This window comes from Hemitrygon akajei, chromosome 32 (assembly GCF_048418815.1).
Source record: "Hemitrygon akajei chromosome 32, sHemAka1.3, whole genome shotgun sequence".
NCBI classification, from domain to species: domain Eukaryota; kingdom Metazoa; phylum Chordata; class Chondrichthyes; order Myliobatiformes; family Dasyatidae; genus Hemitrygon; species Hemitrygon akajei.
The window spans coordinates 2568677-2590619 of NC_133155.1; the positions used below are offsets into that span (position 1 = coordinate 2568677).

The following is a 21943-nucleotide window of genomic DNA, read 5'->3' on the forward strand; positions in this document are numbered from 1 at the left end:
GAACTTCTGGTCCTACTTTTCACTGGAGTCCCAGACCCTCTGTTGCAATATACATTGTACCGTCGTCTACTTTTAGTCATCCCCAAAGGCAAATGGATTTGAGTTGAGAAAAATAGCAATTGGATGCACCAGAGAGTGTTCAGACCAGTAATATTCTGATCCAAAATAATCTTCTGCAACATTCCTATACTTCCCCAACTTCCACCAAGGATCACCTTTTGCTGCCATCTAGACTATCAGAACAACTGCTGGCAAAGTTGCAGACACAGTGGAGCCAGAATTTTAGACACAATTGAGCTCCACATTGGCCATTCCATTCAGTGTCACTATGTTGTATGATCAGTCTCATCCTAAACCTGAATCTCTTCTAAATAAAGCACCCGTGGAACTCTTCTGATAGGCTTCAAGACTCACGAAAGTACAACACTTCATACCTGTCCAAATAAAAATTCCTTGGTGTTATCACTTCCGTGGATCTGTCCTAGGCCCAGAACGTAAATGCCATTACAAAGAAAGCATGGCAGCGCCTCTACTTTCTTAGAAGTTTTTAATGATTCAGCATGACAACTAAAACTTTGACAAACCTCCATAGATGTGTGGTGGAGAGTGTATTGACAGGCTGCGTCACAGCTTGCTATGGAAACACCAACGCCCTTGAACGGAAAACCCTAGAAAAAGTGGTGGACACAGCCCAGTCCATCCTGGGTAATGCCCTCCCCACCATTGACTACATCTGCTCAGAGTGCTATCACAGGAAAGCAGCATCCATAATCAGGGACCCCCACCACCCAGGACAGGCTCTCTTCTTGTTGCTGATTACATGGATGAGGTGAATATGGTTCTGTTTGTTGGAGAATCTAGTGCCAGAGTTCAAGGCCTCAGAGAAAGGCCTGAGATGAGGAAAAACTTCATTTCCCAAAAGGATTGTGAGATTTTGAATTCCTTCACCCAAAAAGCTGTGGAGACTTTATTCTTTATAGAAGAGATGGTTCGGGTACATTAAAGTGAAAATCAAGGAAAAAAGAAACAAATTTTGAGCTCCCTGATTGCAAAAGAAATATTGAGGAAGAGAAAGCAAACCAAGGCTGCTTACAACAAGTATCGGGTTGTAGATACCAGCAAGAACCAGGGTGATTACAAAAGTATCAAAAGGGGAAGTGAGAATAGAAATGAGAGGTAAAGAAGCAAATGGGAGAAGACTGGCTACTCACAGAAAGGGGAATGTAAAAGTGTTCTCAAAGGATATAAATAGTCTCAAAGAAAGTACATGAAAAAGTGGGAACAAACATTCAACATATCAAGGTATGTATACATTATACAACATTGAGATTTGTCTCCTCACAGGCGGTCACAAAACAAAGAAACCTCAAAAGAACCCATTTAAGAAAGAAGACCGCCAAGCACACAATGCGCACAGAGAAAAGAAATTAATTGCCCAAACATTAAAAGTAAGCAAATATCTTCACAACTGAAGTTTTATGAAAGACAGACGTCACTGCAGCTGGTGCAGGCCACGGCCTCAGTTCATCGCAGAGCTGAGTAAATCTCGCAGGACCACAGACCTGAAGCCAGGCATCACTACAGCCGGTGCAGGCCACGGCCTGAGTTCAGCACAGAACTGAAATGTCACAGAGCAGCAAGCAGAACCAGACAGGACTGACCCTTGTCTTGTCTCCGATCCCAACAGCCTGACCTGTTCAATCAGGCCCAGTGCTCAAATGGTCTGAACACCGGTCATCCCTCATACTTGGACCTCTCAGGGACCTGAATCCCACCGCCATGATTCGGCCCAGTGCTTAAATCGATCAGACTTTGAGACTCCCCTCACTCTTGGGGTTGCCACGGCTCTGCCTTGACTCTACTTCGACTCCGCCTCCGCTTTCGCTGGCCTCAACCGGGCCTTCCCTGCACCTCCACTTCTGCTCGCCTCCCCGTTGATAGCATTGTTCGTTATTAATAAGGTACTTAGTAGTCTTCCTTGTTTTGTACTTTGTCTCCAGTACGTAGTCACTAGGGATCACCAGTGTCCTGACATTGGGCATGGAGTAGTTCCAGAGATCTGGAAAAAAACTAATTTTCTTTCCTTATTAATAATAAAGAGATGAAGGATTATCCCAGACTGCTGCAGTCCCAAGGTTCCTGCCTCTTGTTATATCTTCAACTTTAGGTATCATGGTCTGGAATTCAAGTCCAAGTTTATTGTCATTCAAACACACACATGTACACTGGCAAACGAAACAGCGTTCTGGAAAAAGGTGTAGATACAGTCACACACAGCACATACTGTTATGATCTAGCACAGGCAGCACAACATGAAATTAGCACAAGCCCCTGAACGGCACGGCCTAAAGACTGACAGGTTGACATAAGGTGCATGTTTGTGTAAGACAGTATAATGTTACTGACACAATTACAATAAAACAAGCAGTTGTACATATGTCAAACAGCAGCAACAGAAGATGAGAAGTGACCAGTGTTGGTTGAGAGTAGGGGAGTTGGGATGGGTGAGGTATTTCAGACAGAGTATACAGTACATGTGTGCTGGGTGATCTGCGAGTCTCTCTCTCTCTCCTTTGGGACAATCTTTCCCACTGACTAAGCTTTTAGTCATCAGTCCCTATTAGCCCAACATGCAGCTCAGTGTCAAATCAGCTTTGATTTCCCCTCCTGAGAAATATTTCACTGCATTAATGCCACTGATGTTGGCTCATTATTGTTTGAATTTTCACAAAGGCAGTGGAACGAATTGTCAAGTTTAAACAAGCATTTGAAACTCGACAGAAATTAGTTATCATGCCCCGAGAAAAGGACAATCATGGGAAAGTTATGACATATTTTGCAACAGTGTAAAAATGTGACCTGTGCAATATCCTGCAGGTACAACATTACACAGATAACAACATTTCCTGTTAGGCAAGCAGTCTTGAATATGCAACAAGTACTTCCACAAAACATCAAGCTGTGTGCAAGAGAAAAAAAATGGGAAGACTTCGAATTGCTTTACGGTCTCGCAAACCCATCCAAGAGTTGATTTAACCATCAATTTGTATTTCTCAATCTGGAGGATCTAGGACTTCAACATGGATTCTGACTGAAGAGAAGTTTCAGATTGATCTTGCACAGAAACTTCTCCCCTGCTGGTTTGGACTTCTGTATATCCTGTTTAATCATCTGACCGACTTGACCAGGGTGTCAGTGCTACACAGCCTTTACGTTGCTCGGACAGCAGCTAGCTCTGGGAAACAGATGTCCGCTGCCCTTTGATGTGCTTCAGGAGTTGAGAATCTTCCCATCTCGCCCTACAGCTCTCCAAGGTCTCTGCATTCTTTCTGGTTTCGTGCATATCTTTGAATTTAATGCTTCACCAGTGTAGCTATGCTTTCAAATGTCTAGTCCCGAAGCTTTCATATTCCTTCATTAACCCTCTCTGCCCCTTGCTCCTTCTTTTAAGATGTTTCTTTTTTTATTTGCAAACCTGCCTAATTGATCAAGATTTGAATTATCCATTGTAATAGTTTTTTTAAAAAAACAGAAAACACTCCGAAGGTCAATTATAATTGTGCATCTGTGGAAAGCAAAGTAGTCAATTTTCAAGATGAAAAAAAACGCTCATTGTTTTAATATGTTAACTCTGTTTCTCTTTCCATATATACTGTCTGACTAACAGTTCCGGTTTTTGTTTCAAACACCCAACACTGCAGTTTGTTGAATTACAATGTGATTCAGAATCAGTTTTTTTTTTCTGGGGCTGTACTTTGGGATGTTTTGCAGTATTTGAAGGTTCTATACAATTGTGCTTAGCAGAGGAAGTCAGCAGCTTGTAGAATCTAAAATGCTGGAGGAATTATGCCAGTGATGGAAGCAAGGCAGGACGTTATTTTTAACACAAGAGATTCTTCAGATGCTGGAAATCCAGAGCAACACGCACACACAAAATGCTGGAGGAACTCAGCAAGTCAGGCAGCTTCGATGGAAAAGCGTAAATAGTCGACGTTTCGGGCTGAGACCCGTCATCGGGACTGGAAAAGGAGTAAGATGCCAGAATAAAAAGGTGAGGGGAGGAGAAGGAGGTACCTAGATCTCTGCTGCCCTCCAACTCTTCGACCATGTTCTCACCCAGACTTGCTACTGCAGTCATGATTACCTTTCCCACCCACCTGGCTTCACCTGTCACCTTCCAGCTATCCCCTTCCCCTGCCTCAACCTTTTTATTCTGGGGCGTTCCCCCTTCCTTTCCAGTCCTGAAGAAGTGTGTCAGCCGGAAACCTTGACTGTTTATTCATTTCCATAGATGCTGCCTGACCTGCTGAGTTCCTCCAGCGTTGTGTGTGAGATCCTCTGGACGCATTTATCACACGATGTCCATCATAAACTGACTCTGCAGTTCACAGTACATCATTTACTGAAGAATTTTAGTAATAGCTTTGACAAGCAAATCACAGCAAAGCAATGTCTAAAGCCTCTGCCTATGCAGTCTTGGCAGCATCTCATAAACCCACTCTCTGACAGGGCAAGGACAGCTAGGGCATAGGAATGCCCTCACCTCCAGATTCACTTCTGGGCCACCCATCGTTCCGACTAGGACACACAGTGCAATTTCACCACCATTGCCATCAAAATCCTGGAAGATCAGCTTCTCCACAGGCAGTGCTTAGCCACCGTCTTGAATTGCTGCTCCCTGCAGAGACAGTGATTCGTCAGAGACCTTCCAGGATTTTGACAGCAGCAGTAATGAAATTCCACCGTAGGTCCTAGTCAGAATGACCATAAGGGATTAGCGCTCAATGTCACCTCGTATGCTGAGAGTTAATTTTTTAAAATATATTTTGTGCCTCTACTTCTCAAATAATTAATCGAATTACAGTACTGTGCAAAAATCTTAGGTACATATATACAGCCAGGGTGCCTAAGACTTTTGTACAGTGCTGTGGTAATTTTATATATTGCACTCTACAGCTACCATAAAAAAATTCATGACATATGGACGTATGTGAGTGATGATAAACCTGATTCTGATATCGGTCTGTATTATGGAATGAGAGTGGGAAGAGGGTAGATTTATAAACTTGCTCTCCACTGCACGCTGACAAATACAGTACTGTGCAAAAGTCTTAGGCACCCCCTAGTTGTACATACATGTCTCGGACTTTTGCATAGTACTGTTGATACACAGGAGGATATTTGTCTGTTTGCATCTGTACTGGAAGAGGAAACCAGTACTCCTTCTTTTCCTCTTCCCTAAACTCCCACAGTTGTTTCTTTCTCAAGTATTTATCTAATTCTCTATTAAATCAGCTCTACAGAGATGCTTCAAAAATACCAACTACACCCCTGATCTCCACGAGTTTACAGGGTGCACTCAAGGGCATTAGGGTTAAATCAAGAACCAACACCTAAAGCTCCTCCTTACACACCCCCGCCCACCACCATTACTCTGTGTTAATTCTCTGTCCTTGAATTAGCAAATCTCATGCCAGCAGACACTGCTTCCCCATCCAATTAGCCAAAACTCATCTGGAGGAATGTTTGTATGGATTAATTAGTTTTTGTCACCTTCACTGAAATGCTCTAGATTATCAGTCAAGCAGAGCCACAAGAGGCTCATATGTTTCATGCCTGTCTGAGCTAAATCCAGCTTTGTGCTGATGCTACAATGTAGTTAGAACTCTGGGCTGACTCTGGAGTGGGAATTCATCAGGAACATCATATGGAATTGCATTACAATAGTCCCTCACTCCAGGTGCCTCTCCATTTGCTCTAGCTCAGGGGTTCCTGACCTGGGGTCCATGGACCCCTCGATTAATGGTAGGGGTCCATGGCATAAAAAAGGCAGGGAGGCCCTGCTGGCTGAAATGATGCCTACTGATGATATACAGTAAATATTCAGCCTCACATGATACTGAGGTGCAAACTGAGATGTATTTGTAGAAAACGGATCAAATATCGAAGAGTACAGCACAGCAACACACACAAAATGCTCCAAGAACTCAGCAAGTCAGGCAGCATCTATGGAAAAGAGTAAGCAGTCAACATTTCAGGCTGTTGCAGGAAACCGGACAGAGTACCCAGTGAAAATGTATGCATTCCACAGGGAGGATGTATAGACTCTACCACAGCACCATTCTGCCTATAGATGATCCATATCCCTCTAGTCCAAGAGTTCCCAACCATTTTTTATGCTATAGAGCGTTACCATTAACCGAGCTGTCTCTGGACCCTAGGTTGGGAACCCTTGCTCTGGTCCCTATGTATTCATGGTCTATCTAACAGCCTCTTAAAGACCACTGTTGTAACTGCTTCCACCAATCCCCTTTGGCAACTACCAAAAAACTTCACCTACGCATCTCCTTTGTACTTCCATCCTCTCACATTAAATGCATATTCTCTAGTATTTGACATTCCTGCTGTAGGAAACAGATTCTCCGTGACTTCCTTGTCCACGCCTCTCATAACCTTTGAAACTTCTATGAGGCCGTAATTAATCTCTGCTGCCACGGGGCAAGGAAACGCCAGTCATAGCTCTTAAACTTTAAAACACCCCCCAACCCCTTTCAACATCCTTGTCTGTGATGATGCCCCTGGTCCCCAGGACAGGACTCTGTTCAGCTGCCCTCCTGGAAGAGCCAGTACTATCAACGATGAGGGACCCAGCAGATCAGGCAGCATCTATGGAGAGGCACAAACAGTTGATGTCTCAGGCCAATACCCTTCATCAGGACATCCTCTGGATTTCCAACATAGAGTCATAGAGTCACATACAGCACAGAAGCAGGCCTTTTGGCCCATCTAGTCTGTGCTGAGCCATTTAAACTGCCTGCTCCCATCGACCTGCATCAACATACCCCTACCAACCATATACCTATCCAAACTTCTCTTAAACATTACAATTGAGCACACATGCGCCACTTGCACTGGCAGCTCGTTCCACACTCTCACCACCCTCTAAGAGAAGAAGTTTGCCCTCATGTTCCCCTTAAACTTTTCTCCTTTCACCCTTAAGCTGTGCCTCTGGTTGCAGTCCCACCCAACCTCAGTGGAAAGTGCCTGTTTGCATTTACCCTATCTACAGCCCTCATATTTTTGTATGCCTCTACGTCTGCGGAATTACTCTTGTCTAACGTCAATGAGAGGAAGAATTGAAAAGAAAAACAGAGTGGCAAATTTGCTGAGGACCTGTAAATGTCAGCACACTGCTTGTGGTCTGATACATTCATTACCCTGGAGAAAGAGTGGGTTACTATCAGTACATTGGTACTAAGAGTCATTTGCTCTGTGCTTTCTCTTATCTATAAGGTAGCAAATGTTGTCTTGCCTTCTCCATTCCAGGCTATGGATTCTGAAGAAATACAGATGAGAAGACAGACATCACAGTCAGACAGCAGCTCCCAGGCTTCTTCCCAGTGCAGGAGACGTCCCAATACTTGCTGTTTCTGCTGGTGCTGCTGCTGCTCCTGGTAGGTATATGGACGTGCATTGACGATATGTTACGTAAAGGTTCAGCAGATGTTCTCACAGATTCGATGTCCTAAAGGCATCCAAGAGTGCCAGAGATGCTGTCCGTCTGATAAGTGGTTTACCAGAACACTGGTGAATTGCTAAATCAGTTTGTTATTGTCACATGCACCAAAAAACCTTGTTTTGCATGCCATCTGTACAGATCATTTCATTACATCAGTATATCGAGGTAGGTCAAGGGGAAAGTGTTACAGAATGCACCCTCTGTCCTCCCAGGCAGATATGTATCTCAAGGCCACCATTTTGAAGAAGAACATGAGAGTTCTCCAAGACTTTGGCTACTATGTATCCCCTTAACCAACATCTATAGTTGTTTCCCAGACCATTTCTTTCAATCACACACGTACCTCACCGCCCATTCTCCTTTGCTCCAATGAATCAAGCCCCATCCTGTTCAAGCAGGGGTTCCCAACCTTGTTTACGCCTTACCATTGCCCAAAGGGTCCGTGGGAATCCCTCCTCTAAGCTCAGTCGCTTGAATCCTGGCAATGTCCATGTTAATATTTTCTGTACTCTTTCCAGCTGTAGTAGGCTGACAACAAACAAATATTCCAAATGAAGCCTCATCAACATCTTGTACAACTGCAACGTAACATCCCACTTTATGCTCAAAGCTCTAAATGACGAAGGCCAGCAGGCCAAAAGCATTCTTCAGCACCCTGCCTACCTGATGGTAGGGGTATGGAGGGAAATGGTCCTGTGTTGGCTGATGGGAGTAGGTAGTTTAAATGGTTCAGTTCGGACTAGATGGGCTGAAGAGCCTGTTTCTGTGCTGTATTTTTCTATGATTTCTATGTCTAGGAGCTAGTGCAACAGCTAACCAATTCAAACAATGAGTCGGACTGATATAAATGCAAACATTCGGCAGAAACAGCACTCAACGTGCATTGACAATATCACCTCGACTGGTGACGAAACGTTTGTGACCTAACCCCCAGGCTCGCCGAACAACCCTACAAAGAAACAGCCAATCCGAACAACCAATCCCTTCTTTCATTTCAGACTATGATCTATTCCAGAGATACTTACTGTGTGTATAATTTAACTATCAGTTTATGGCTTTTTACTCGGTACTTCGTAATTGCAAATTGTTGTTTAATAAGGAAGGAACAAAACAATGAAGAAAGAAATACTGATCTATTAAGCTGTCTATAAGCTGAAAGAAATAACTCTCCATCTCTTTCCAGTTTAACAGTCAGGAACAAGGATATAGATGACCGCAGTCAAAAATTTTCTATCATTTCCAAACAGGATAGTCTTCAGAAACAAGAAGAAAGGTGAATATCTCACTACTGAGACTTAAAATTCTTCTCCATTTAAGTGCTACTTTTAAAAATGATTGCATAATTTATTGATTATAAATTTGTCTGAGTTGGTGTTACTCATTGCTTCTAGATCAGTATCACATCATAATTCAGAGTTCCGGCACACATCCAAATGTTATTGTTGATGTTGCTCGGACAAGTAGATGCCCATGGGAAAAATGGGACATAAAACTCTACAAGTAGATGCTGCACATGATCTCAGTTTCAATAGTTAAGAGAAGTTTGAATTGAATTGGATTGACTTTATTACTTACATCCTTCATATACATGAGGAGCAAAAATCTCTACGTCACTTCTCCATTCAAATGTGCGATGTGCAATTATAGTAATTTGTCATTGAAAAAGAAAAAAAGAAGAGAAAAAGAAAAGAATATACAACAGGATAGTCGATATAACAGTTGCATCAGCATGAATTAAGCAGCCTGATGGCCTGGTGGAAGAAGCTGTCCCAGAGCCTGTTGGTCCTGGCTTTTATGCTGCGGTACTGCTTCCTGGATCGTAGCAGCTGGAACAGTCTGTGGTCGGGGTGACTCGGGTCCCCAATGACCCTTTGAGACTTTTTACATTCCTTTCTTTGTAAATGTCCTCAAAAGTGGGAATTTCACATCAACAGATGTGCTAGGCTGTCCACACCACTCTCTGCAGAGTCCTGTGATTGAGGGAGGTACAGTTCCCATACCAGGCAGTGATGCAGCCAGTCAGGATGCTCTCAATTGTGCCCCTGTAGAAAGTTCTTAGGATTTGAGGGCCATACCAAACTTCCTCAACAATCTGAGGAGAAAGAGGTACTGTTGTGCCTTTTTCCACCTCAGAGCCGGTATGTACAGACCACGAGAGATCCTCAGTGATGTTTATGCCGAGGAACTTAAGCTGTTCACCATCTCAACCCCAGATCCATTGATGTCAATAAGGGTTAGCCTGTCTCCATTCCTCCTGTAGTCCACTACCAGCTCCTTTGTTTTCACAATGTTGAGGGAGAGGTTGTTTTCTTGACACCACTGTGTCAGGGTGGTGACTTCTTGTCAGTAAACTGCCTCATTATTATTTGAGATTAGGCCAATCAGTGTAGTGTCGTCAGCAAATTTAATTAGCATATTGGAGCTGTGGGTGGCAACACAGTCATGGGTATACAGAGAGTAAAGGAGGGGCTTAGCACACAGCCCTAAGGGACACCTGTGTTGAGGGTCAGAGGGCCAGAGATGAGGGGGCCCACGCTTACCACCTGCCGGCAATCTGACAGGAAGTCCAGGATCCAGCTACACAAGGCAGGGTGAAGGCCGAGGTCAGTTATGGTGTTGAATACTGAACTGTAGTCCAAGAACAGCATTCTCACATAAACATCCCTCTTCTCCAGATGTGTGTTGAGTTGTGGCTATTGCGTCGTCGGTCGATCGGTTGTGTCGGTAACTGAATTGTCGGAGGTCCAGTGCGGGTGGCAGAATGCTGCAGGTGTAGTCCTTGACCAGCCTCTCAAAGCAAGTTTGGATAGGTACATGGATAGTAGGGCTATGGTCCTGGTGCAGATCAATGGGAAGAGGCAGTTTAAATGGTTCTGCATAGACTGGATGGGCCGAAGTGCCTGTTTCTGTACTGTACGTTTCTACGACTGTATGACTCTAGATGGGGAAGATCCCATTGTGATACACATGGAAGAGTGAGAAAGTAATTATCATAGCATGTTAGGAACAATTCCATGCTCAGTTATATTGAATAAAGGTATTGGCTGTTGGCAGACTCATATTGCTTAAGAAATTATTCTAATATTCATTTATATCTTCAATGATCTTCAGGCAAACTTTGTAAAATGCAAGCCAACATATCTTTATAAATGACAGGACTTCGAAACACAACCCATTATCTAAGATATTTTCCCACTGGGCACAAAGCGGAGAAGACGGAAGCTGTAGAGGTTTATATTTTTCATATTTTTTTGGTAAATTTGTTACAAGAGGCTCTAAATTCAGCATTAATACCAAAAAAAAAGAGGAAATACTAAGATAGTATAGAATAGAAATAGGCCTTTCAACAGGGTTTCTTTTTCATAAGAGTATCCCTTCGGCAGAGTTTGAACCAACAAATCAACTCATCTTTCCTGGAAGAGAAACTCGATATCTCCAACTTCTGGCAATTGCTCTGCCCCCTCCCCACTTTCACCATTCCCATTTCCCTCGCAAACCTTATCTCCTGCCCATCACCTCTCTCTGGTGCTCCACCCCTTCCCTTTCTTCCATGGTCTTCTCCCCTCTCCTATCAGATACCCCCTTCTCCAGCCCTTTCTTTCTTTCTTTCACTAATCAACTTTCCGGCTCTTTACTTCACCCCTCCCCTTCTCCCGATTTCACCTATCACCCACCACCTGTACTTCTTCCTCCCCTCCACCCTCACCACCACCTTCTTGCTCTAACTTCTCATCCTTTTTCCCAGACCTGATGAAGGGTCTCGGCCCGAAACATTAACTGTTTACTCTTCTATAGATGCTGCTGATTTCTTCCAGCATTTTGTGTGCATTGCCAGCATATTTTTCCATTGTGTGTCAGTCTGAGTTCCCCTAAGTACAACTGTCTTATTCACTTTAACATTTCTCTGTAGTTGTGAGTTTCTCATTATCTGGGCGAAGCATTTTTTTCCTGAACATTAGTGTCTATCTTGTACTTCTGGCTTGCTACTGTCTACAAAATACTACTTAATCAGAAAAATTGTTCTGGAGCTCATATATTGATAACATCAAGGAAGTAACTTTTAGAAACTGGAGCTAGATTTCGAAACGCATACCCCACGATGCAATGAAAAACGTTTGTCTAGAAAAAGATAATTCGATTAAAAAAGGGAAGGTTTTTTTTTAAATTTGTCCACAGCCAGTCAATCTTTCTCATGTCACAGATGGTTGTGGCAGTTACTGAGGCCCTTTAGTGTGCTGTCAAGGCCCCTCCCTATTTACACCATTGTGTCTGTTCGACCTTTGTGAGTTACTCCCATCTTACAACCCTTTCCCCAGATCTTTTGTTTTAAATTTTTATTTTCAAATTGTTATCCATTTCCCTTTTAGAAGCTGCTATGAAATCTATATACACAGCCATTTATGGTGGAGCAGTGCATGACCCAACAATTCTCTGTGTAAGAAATGTATTCTTCTCACCTGCCTATCATCTCCCCTTGGTGCCTCTCCTCCTTCCCTTTCTCCTACAATCCACTCTCCTCTCCTATCAGATTCCTTCTTCTTCATCCTTTTACCTTCCCCATCCACCCGGTTCAGCCATCACCTTCGAGCTACCCTCCATCCCCTCCCCCCTATCTTTTTATTCTGGTGTCTTTCCCACACCCACCCCCCACTTCTTTTCCAGTCCTGAAGAAAGCTCAGCCCAAAACATCGACTGTTTATTCATTTCCTAAGATGCTGCCTAACCTGCTGAGTTCCTCCAGCATTTTGTGTGTTGCTCTGGATTTCTGGCATCTGAAGACTTTCTCACATTTTTGATTTTCTACTAACTCGTCTGTCTATTCTTCCACTTATAATCTAGATGTTTCCCCCAAAGAGACTTTACCAATTGATTTTTATTAAAATCCTTTTACTAAATTTGATGACTATTCATTCACCCGAAATCCTTTCCCAGGGTTGCAATGTCTAATACCAAAGGGTTTGCACTTAAACTGAGAGGGATTAGGTGTAAATGAAAATGATTTGTACCACAAGGCACAAGTTTTTTTTTGCACAAAGTGTGGTAGTTATCTGGAATGCACTGCCAGGGTGGTGGCAAGTACGGTAGAGATTTTCAAGATCTTCGAGGTGCGGTCTTTCATTGATTCTGTTAAATGGTTATTATTCTATAGCTTTATTGAGTATGCCAACAAGAAAATGAATCCCAGGGTTGTATATTGTGACATATATGTACATTGAACTTTGATAAGTACATGAATATGCAGGAAATGGTTGGATATGGGCATTGTATAGGCAGAAGGGAATAGTTTCGTTGGGCATTTAATTACTAATTTAATTATTTTTGTCATAATGTTGTAGTTTGAAGGGCCTGTTCCTGTGATGGACCATTCTTTGTTCTATAGAGCTCATCTAATTGACTCTTTGACCTGTCCTGGTGTCTGTCACAGAGGCTTCCCATATTACTCACGATCAACACCCTTCCAGCTCATGGGAGAGAAAGGTCGGCATTTTATGTTTCCCTTCTTACAGGGATTGCAAGCTCAACCCAGCAGATCAAAGGATATCTGCAGGTAGAGGGGGATAAGGTTGGCCTTTCACAAGGTTCTGATAAAAAGTTATCAACTGTAAATTAACTTGAACATTATTGCTTCTCAGATGCTGCCTGACCTGCTTAGTATCTCCACCATTTTCTATTGTTGCTGCTGGACATACTATATTGTTCTGCCCAGAATTTGCCTCATGTTCCAGAATATTTGAACTCTTTTCCATCAAGTCCATTATTCACAGATAAACTTAACCACTGTTCTCTTACAAATTCAAAATTGTTTATTCTGATTGAAAACAAACTGAATGCATAACGACAAAAGATTCTACAGATGCTAGAAATCTAGAATAACACACACTCAAAATGCTAGAGGAACCCAGTAGGTCAGGCAGCATCTATGGAGAGGAATAAAGTGTCAACATTTCAGACAAGGACCTATACTCAGTACTGCGAAGGAAGGGGGGAAATCTTTAAGCTTCCAATTATTTCTTTTTCCATCTATACTCAACAGATTGAGTGTGAATCTGGATGAAGTCATATCTTGGTCCAAGTCCTTTGAACACCTCCTAAAGGATCCAAATGGGAGGAAATTCTTATCGAAGTTCTTACAGAGTGAGCACAGCGATGAAAACATTCTTTTCTGGCTTGCCTGTGAAGAATTCAAGCAGGAAGATCAGAAAACCTTAATTATGGAAAAGGCAACATCAATATATTTTGATTATATTTCAGTTCTGTCTCCAAAGGAGGTGAGTCATGGACACAAAATAAGGAAGAAAGAATTTGTATTCACACAGTGTCTTTAACAACTCAATACTTCGTAAATTTTCCTGCTGTTTTGAAGTGTCAATGTGATACTTCCTCAGTGTTGGTCTATATTTTGTGATCAAGGTCCTTACAAGGAATTTGAGCACACACACAGCTCTATGACTCACTGGCCCACAGCTGACATGCTTTTTCTTCCACCGTCATTCTTAATTGTTTTGTAAGTTTACTTCCCTTCTGAGTTCAAGAGTCTAGATTGCTTATTGTAACTCTTCAGTACACGAATGTAAAGGAGAACAAAATGGATCTGATGCAGCACAAAAGATACATGAAGCATAAAGAACACAATTTTAAAAAGTACAATAAACCCCACAACACATAACAGATTTAAGCTTCCTGTAGTTATGAAGAGACCACTTAGAGGCATGTTTTGTAGAGAGCCTATCATACTGTAAAGATCTCCCAGTGCAACCTTGGCGTTAACGCTCGAGAGGTGAAAGGGGAATGTAGACAGCGGTGATGAACACATTGACAGACATACTTTATTGATCCCGAGGGAAATTGGGTTTCGTTACAGTCGCACCAACCAAGAATAGTGTAGAAATATAGCAATATAAAACCATAAATAATTAAGTAATAATAAGTAAATTATTCCAAGTGGACATAAGTCCAGGACCAGCCTATTGGCTCAGGGTGTCTGACACTCCGAGGGAGGAGTTGTAAAGTTTGATGGCCACAGGCAGGAATGACTTCCTATGACGCTCAGTGTTGCATCTCGATGGAATGAGTCTCTGGCTGAATGTACTCCTGTGCCTAACCAGTACATTATGGAGTGGATGGGAGTCATTGTCCAAGATGGATGGACAGCATCCTCTTTTCAGACACCACCGTCAGAGAGTCCAGTTCTACCCCCACAACATCACTGGCCTTACGAATGAGTTTGTTGATTCTGTTGGTGTCTGCTACCCTCAGCCTGCTGCCCCAGCACACAACAGCAAACATGATAGCACTGGCCACCACAGACTTGTAGAACATCCTCAGCATCATCTGGCAGATGTTAAAGGACCTCAGTCTCCTCAGGAAGTAGAGATGGCTCTGACCCTTCTTGTAGACAGCCTCAGTGTTCTTTGACCTTGATAGCTTCTTTAGTGCTCTTTGATAGCTTGAACACCTTTAGTTCTTTTCAACATTCTTTGTGCTTGAGCCAAGACAGTGAGCACCAAGTGGCAAGAGATGCAACATCTGTCTTTTTACCTTCCCATCATCCAGATTTTCCAAATGCTACTGCCTCCTACCACTGTGACCCAGTTTCAGTCCTGTCCTCCTCTCTGAATGGAGTTCACATGTTCTCCCTGTGTCCCCATGAATATCCCCTGCCATTCTTGTGTCCTCTCACAACATGCCACTTGGTTGGTCACTGGGCACTGTATATTGCTCCTAATATACAGAACTGTGAAGAAATCTTAGGCACGAATATATAGCTAGGGTGCCTAAGACTTTTGCACAAAAAAGTACTGTATTTGTCAACATGGAGCAGGGAGCAAGATTGTAAATCTGGTGGGAACAAAGGGTGTTGGGAATGGTGAGGGCGGAGTGCCATGGAAGGGGTGTGGGACACGTGGCAGAGAAGGAGTTCCAAGGGCAGGGGGTGACTCTGGTGCAGACATACCCAGCCCTATGACAACAGGCAAGGTCATTTGATTCCAAACAATTAGTTTATCAATCATTACAGATTGTCTCTTTGGTGTTTCCCACTCCCTTCCCCTTTTCCCAATGATGACTCCCCTCTCCCTGCCCCCTTCCCACTCCCAGACCACTATAGAGACCCATATCAGAATCAAATTTATCATCACACACACGTTAAGAAATCTGTTTTTTTTTTTGCATCAGCAGTACAGTGCAATACATAAAATTATTACAGTGACACACACAAAATGCTGGAGGAACTCAGCAGGCTAGGTAGCATCTATGGAAAAGGGTAAGCAGTAGACATTTTGGGCTGAGACCCTTCAACAGGACTGGAAAGAAAGGGGAGAAGTCAGAATAAGAAGGAGGGGTAGGGGAGGAAGAAGTACAGGTGGTGGGTGGTGGGTGAAACCAGGAGAGGGGGAGGGGTGAAGTAAAGAGCTGGGAAGTTGATTAGTGAAAGAGATAAAGGGCTGGAGAAGAGGGAAGCTGAGAGGAGAGAGCAGAATTCCATTGAAGAAGGGGAAGGGGAGGAAGGTTATGGGCAGGTAGGGAGATAAGGTGAGAGAGGGAAGCAGGAATGGGGAATAGTGAAGGGGGGAGGCCAATTACTGGAAGTTTGAGAAATGAATGTTCATAACATCAGGGTGGAGGCTACCCCGTTGGAATATAAGGTGTTGCTCCTCCAATCTGAGCGAGGCCTCACCGTGCCAGCAGAGCAGGCTGTGGACTGAAATGTCAGAATGGGAAAGGGAAGTAGAATTGAAATGGGGGGCCGCTTGGAAATCCTGAGGTATGAATAAAGGCTGAAAGGATAGATATGGGGAAGATTAGCTCAGATGATGCAGACTGTAAGATGAGTGGCTGAGAAAAAAATGCTCTTGGTATGGGAAAAAGGGTCAGCAGTGTGAATCGGAAATTACTGCTACAAATGGTGCACTATGAAGAGGGCATAGTGCCTCTTGTGCCATACAGCCACCATGAAGAGGGCATAGTACATAGGGCATAGAGGGCACCCACATGGCCTCAGCTATCACCTTCTGTCTCAGGGGTGCCCAATCTTTTTTATGCCATGGACCTTGCCCATTAACCAAGGGGTCCTTGGAGCCCAGGAAGGGAACTCTGTTCTAGCTAGACCTCCTTCTCCTCCTCCTCCCACCTTTTAATTCTGACATCTTCCCTCTTCCTTTCCAGTCCCAAAAAAGGGTCTCGGCCCAAAACATCAACAGTTTGTTCATTTGCATAGATGCTGCCTAACCTGCTGAGTTCCTCCAGCATTTCTTTGCTCATTGATGGATTTCTTTTCCAGATCAGCATTGATGCCAGCGTGCGAGAAGCAATCAACAAAAACATGGCAACACCAACAACAAACATCTTTGACGAAGCACAGATGCACGTGTATGCACTGATGCACAGGGACTCCTACCCCAGGTTCCTGAATTCGCCACTGTACAAGTCACTTCTGAAAGAACTATCTCCCTCAGACAATGGAATGGACTCCGATCTGTAATAATCACTTTAATAATGTGTCCAACACCAAGCAACTGAGCTAATTTCTGACCTGACCAAGGACTCTGGGGAAATCAAACCCTCAGGTCTCCTGCTGGGATCTGTCTCACTACTTCAGATGCAGAAAGAGACCAGCACATTCATACCAAACTGCCAGCCATTCATCATCATCATGTGCCGTGTCATATAATGCAGACGATCATGGTCTTTGTTGGCAAGTTATTCTACAGGAGTTATTTGCCATTGTTTTCTTCTGGGCAGTGCCTTTACAAGACAGGTGACCCCAACCATTATCAATACTCTTCAGAGATTGACAGCCTGGTATCAGGGCATAACCAGGACTTGAACCAGATGTTCATACGACCATCCATCACCTGCTGCCATGGTTTCACGTGACCCTGATCAGGGGGCTACGCAGGTGTTACACCTTGCTGAAGGGTGACCTGCAGGCTAGTGGAGGGAAGGAGCGCCTTAAACCTCCTTTGGTAGGGACGTATCGCCACTTCATCACCCTTCACCCAGTACCTCACTGAATTATAACAGAGATTGCATATTTCATCTTTAATCAATAATAACTGAAAAATCATTCCAGAAAACCTGCTGATAGAATTTGTTTGTTTATTTTTACACTGAATACTGGATTGCCAACATAGTTTATCAATCAACCCTGTATTTAGCTTCAAGAATATGGCTTTCAAAATGCAGATATTGTGTGCAGACTGCTGATTGGTTCTTTTTGTTTGCGGACATATAAAGGACATGAAATGGTACTACCCACAGGAGAGGAGAAAAAACAATTTCCTAAAAACCCTGGAACAATAAATGACTTTGAATGCTGAGGTATTATCTGTTATCAATAGCAACTGGAATGGGTAGTGTTTATTGATATAAAAACATAGAACATTACAGCACAGTACAGGCCTGCAACGTGTCACCATGGTTCACCAACACAATCTTAGAATTTCCCCTTCAGTCCACGATGTTGTGCCAACATTTGAATCTATGCTTAGATCAATCTAACCCTTCCCTCCTACATAACCTGCCACTTTTCTATCCAAGACTTTCTTAAATGTCCCTAATGCAACTGTCTCTACCACCATCCCTGGTGAGCACTCCATACAGTCTCTGTGTAAAGAACTTAATTCTAATATCCCCCCTATGCTTTCCTCTGATCATCTTAATGTTTCTACCCTGGGAAAAAAGTCTCTGGCTATCCACTCTACCTATGCTTTCGACCACCTTGTGCTCCTTAAGTTCCCGTATTCACAGATCCACAGCGGGGGAGAGGAGAGTGCTTGCACCTCTGGCTCTCCTCCAGCCGGAGATCTGAGCAGGTCCTCAGCCCAGCATCAGCGACAGGAGGGAGATGGCAACCGGGAACAAAAGAGATGAGATTAGGAATTATCTTTATTCATCACACATAAATTGAAACATACACAATGAAATGTGTCACTTGCATCAGATCAAATCAGCGAGGGTTGTGCTGGGCAGCGATGGGAAACAAGCGCTGATGGGTGCTTACTGGCACTGTATAACATTATGCTAACCAATACGCTACCATGCCACCCCAGAAGATGCATTCTCTGAGCCTGTAGCCTGGGCCCAGTGTTAGCTCTTTGAACACAACCTCATGTTTCCAGGCCTTCCTTCCCCTCTCCCATCTCTGCTTCAATCTTCAGTAGTGAATGATGATTCTCACTGAAGCTACGACGGTGACTCCTTTACTGAAACATACAAGAAGACGACATGAATCATCCATAGACAATGATCCAGTGTCAACCTGCCTCGCTCACACATACTTATCAATCCCCAATAAGAGTCTGGGAAAAATGAATCACTTTCAGTATTGTTGTGTATTTAATATTTCAGTCATATTTGAGTAATCTTGTATATGTATATTGGTTGATTAAGCAGTCTTGTTTGTTTGAATAATTGATTACAAGTTATATGTAAAAATACATTAAATGCATACGACATCATGTTACCACATGAAATGTGCGCACTTCGCTTAAACACGAGATTACACTTGCATTTCGAACTCCTGATCTTCTTTTGAATTAATTTAATGTTTTGAATTTACAAAGCATAACATTGGTGATGAGGTATTTTTAAAACTAACCCAACACAACCACCAAGCAGTGAGACGTTCAAAACAAAATACAGCACAGCGAGGAACAGCCAAGTTACAAAAAGGAGGTAGTTACACCAAAAAGACAGGAGGTAGACAGGAGGTAGACAAATGGGTGACAGTCAAGAGAGGCAGGGGGAGCAGACAGAGAGAGCAGAGCACTCCTGTGGCCGTTCCCATCAACAATAAGTAGACCGTTTTGGATACTGTTGGTGGGGATGACCTACCAGGAACAAGTTGCAGTGGTCCTGTCTCTGACACTGAGGTTGGACCCTCAACTAGGAAGGGGAGGAGGGAAGAGAAGAGAGAGGTATTGATAGGGGATTCTATAGTCAGGGGGGCGGATAGGAGATTTTGTGGGGAAGATTGGGAGTCTCAGATGGTATGTTGCCTCCCTGGTGCCGGGGTCCAGGACATCTCAGATCGGGTGCAGGTTATTCTCGAGAGGGAGGGCAAGAACCCAAATGTTGTGGTCCATGTAGGGACCAATGACGTGGGTAGGATGATTGAGGGGGTCCTGCGTAGGGAGTTCAGGGAGTTAGGTGCAAAGCTGAAGGGCAGGACCTCCAGGGTAACAATCTCAGGATTGCTACCTGTGCCACGTGCAAGTGAGGCAAGGAACAGAAGGATTATACAGATTAATACATGGCTGAGAGGATGGTGCAGGAGGGAGGGCTTCAGGTTTTTAGATAATTGGGCTTTGTTCCAGGGAAGGTGAGATCTGTTCCGAAGGGACGGTTTACACCTGAACTGGAGTGGAACTAACGTTCTTGCAGGGAAGTTTGCTAGTGCTTCTCGGGGGGGGGGGGGGGGGGTGTTTAAACTAAATTTGCAGGGGGCAGGGATCCAGAATGTGAGAGAGGATAGCGAGATGAAGAATAAAGGACAGGTGGGGACTACACGGTTCTGGAATATTAAGTGTGTAGTCGAGAAAGGTGAGGCGGAACAAGTGATAAGGAGGACGTATGTACAGAGGGATGGTCTGACGGAACATGGAGTTAAATGTGCAGAAAGAATAAGTAAATTTAGGAAGGACAACAAAATTCAAGGGGCGTATAGCCCGATGGGAGTTTGGGGAGCTGGGTTAAGCACAATAGGCAGTGATTTAAACAGAGAGAGGAGAAATGGGCTAAAAATTCTATATCTGAATGCACAAAGTGTCAGAAATAAGGCGGATGAACTTGAAGCTCAGGTGCGAATGGGTAACTATGATGTTGTTGGGATACTGGAGACATGGCTGCAGGGAGATCAGACCTGGGAAATGAATGTACAAGGGTATACGTGCTATCGTAGGGACAGAAATGTGGGCAGAGGGGGTGGGGTGACCCTGTTGGTGAGGAATGAGATTCAGTCCTTTGCAAGGGGGGCATAGGATCAGGAGAAGTAGAGTCTGTGTGGATAGAACTCAGGAACAGTAAGGGCAAAAAGACCCTAATGGGTGTTGTCTACAGGCCCCCAAACAGTAGCATGGATATTGGGTGCAAGTTGAATAGGGAGTTAACATTGGCATGTGGCAAAGGTAATGTTGCAGTAGTTATGGGGGATTTCAACATGCAGGTGAACTGGGAGAATCAGGTTGGTGCTGGACCCCAGGATAGGGAGTTTGTAGAGTGCCTACAGGATGCATTCTTGGAACAGCTTGTACGAGAGCCGACTAGGGACAAGGCTATTCTGGATTTAGACTTGTGTAATGAACAGGATTTGCTAAGCGATCTTGAAGTAAAGGAGCCATTGGGAGGTAGTGACCATAATATGATAAGTTTTTATCTGCAATTTGAGAAGGATAAGGGCAGATCGGAGGTGTCAGTGTTGCAGTTAAACAGGGGAAACTATGGAGTCATGAGGGAGGAGCTGGCCAAAGTTAACTGGACGGATATCCTAGCAGAAAAGACAGTGGAACAGCAATGGCAGCTATTCTTGGGAATAATGCACAAGGTGCAAAATCAGTTCATCCCCCGGAGAAGGAAGGATTCAAAGGGGGGAAAGGGGCCACAGTGGTTGACAAAGGAAGTCAGAGATTGCATAGCATTAAAAAAAAGGAAATATGACAGAGCTAAGGTGAGTGGGAGGACAGATGATTGGGAAATTTTTAAGGAACAACAGAACTTAACTAAAAAAGCAATACGGGGAGAAAAAATGAGGTACGAACGCAAGCTAGCCAGGAATATAAAGGAGGATAGCAAAAGTTTTTTAGGTATGTGAAGAGAAAGAAGATAGTTAAGAACAATGTTGGGCCCTTGAAGAATGAATTGGGTGAAATTATTATGGGAAACAGAGAAATGGCAGAAGAATTTAATAAGTAATTTAGATCTGTCTTCACTAGGGAAGACACAAGCAATCTCCCAGATGTATGGATGGGCCAAGGACATAGGGTAACAGAGGAAATGAAACAGATTGACATTAGGAAGGAAACGGTGATGAGTAGACTGATGGGACTGAAGGCTGACAAATCCCCAGGTCCAGATGGTCTGCATCCTAGGATACTAAAGGAGGTGGCCTTGGAAATTGTGGATGCATTGGTAATTATTTTCCAATGTTCTTTAGATTCAGGATCAGTTCCTGAGGATTGGAGAATGGCTAATGTTATCCCACTTTTTAAGAAAGGAGGGAGGGAGAAAACAGAGAACTATCATCCTGTCAGCCTAACATCAGTAGTGGGGAAGATGCTAGAGTCCGTTATTAAAGATGAAATAGTGGCATATCTAGATAGCAGTGATAGGATTGGGCCGAGCCAGCATGGATTTACCAAGGGCAAATCATGCTTGACTAATCTATTGGAGTTTTTCGAGGATGTAACCAGGAAGTTAGACAAGGGA

The 21943-nt window shown here is 43.6% G+C and overlaps 1 protein-coding gene across 4 annotated transcripts; it reads left to right on the forward strand.

Moving 5' to 3' along the window:
• Nucleotides 1-2938: 2938 nt before the first annotated feature.
• LOC140719817 (regulator of G-protein signaling rgs-2-like) lies at nt 2939-18996 on the forward strand. Of its 4 annotated transcripts, none has more exons than XM_073034725.1 (6): nt 2939-3314; nt 3802-4051; nt 7327-7454; nt 8703-8792; nt 13554-13788; nt 16800-18996. In XM_073034725.1, the coding sequence occupies exons 2-6, from the start codon at nt 3902-3904 to the stop codon at nt 16998-17000; spliced, it is 804 nt and encodes a 267-aa protein (XP_072890826.1). In that variant the 5' UTR covers nt 2939-3314; nt 3802-3901; the 3' UTR covers nt 17001-18996. The 4 variants fall into 4 exon arrangements, with proteins under 4 accessions (XP_072890826.1, XP_072890825.1, XP_072890827.1 ...); XM_073034724.1 differs by having other exon boundaries at nt 3805-4051; XM_073034726.1 differs by lacking the exon at nt 3802-4051.
• The last annotated feature ends 2947 nt before the right edge of the window (nt 18997-21943 follow it).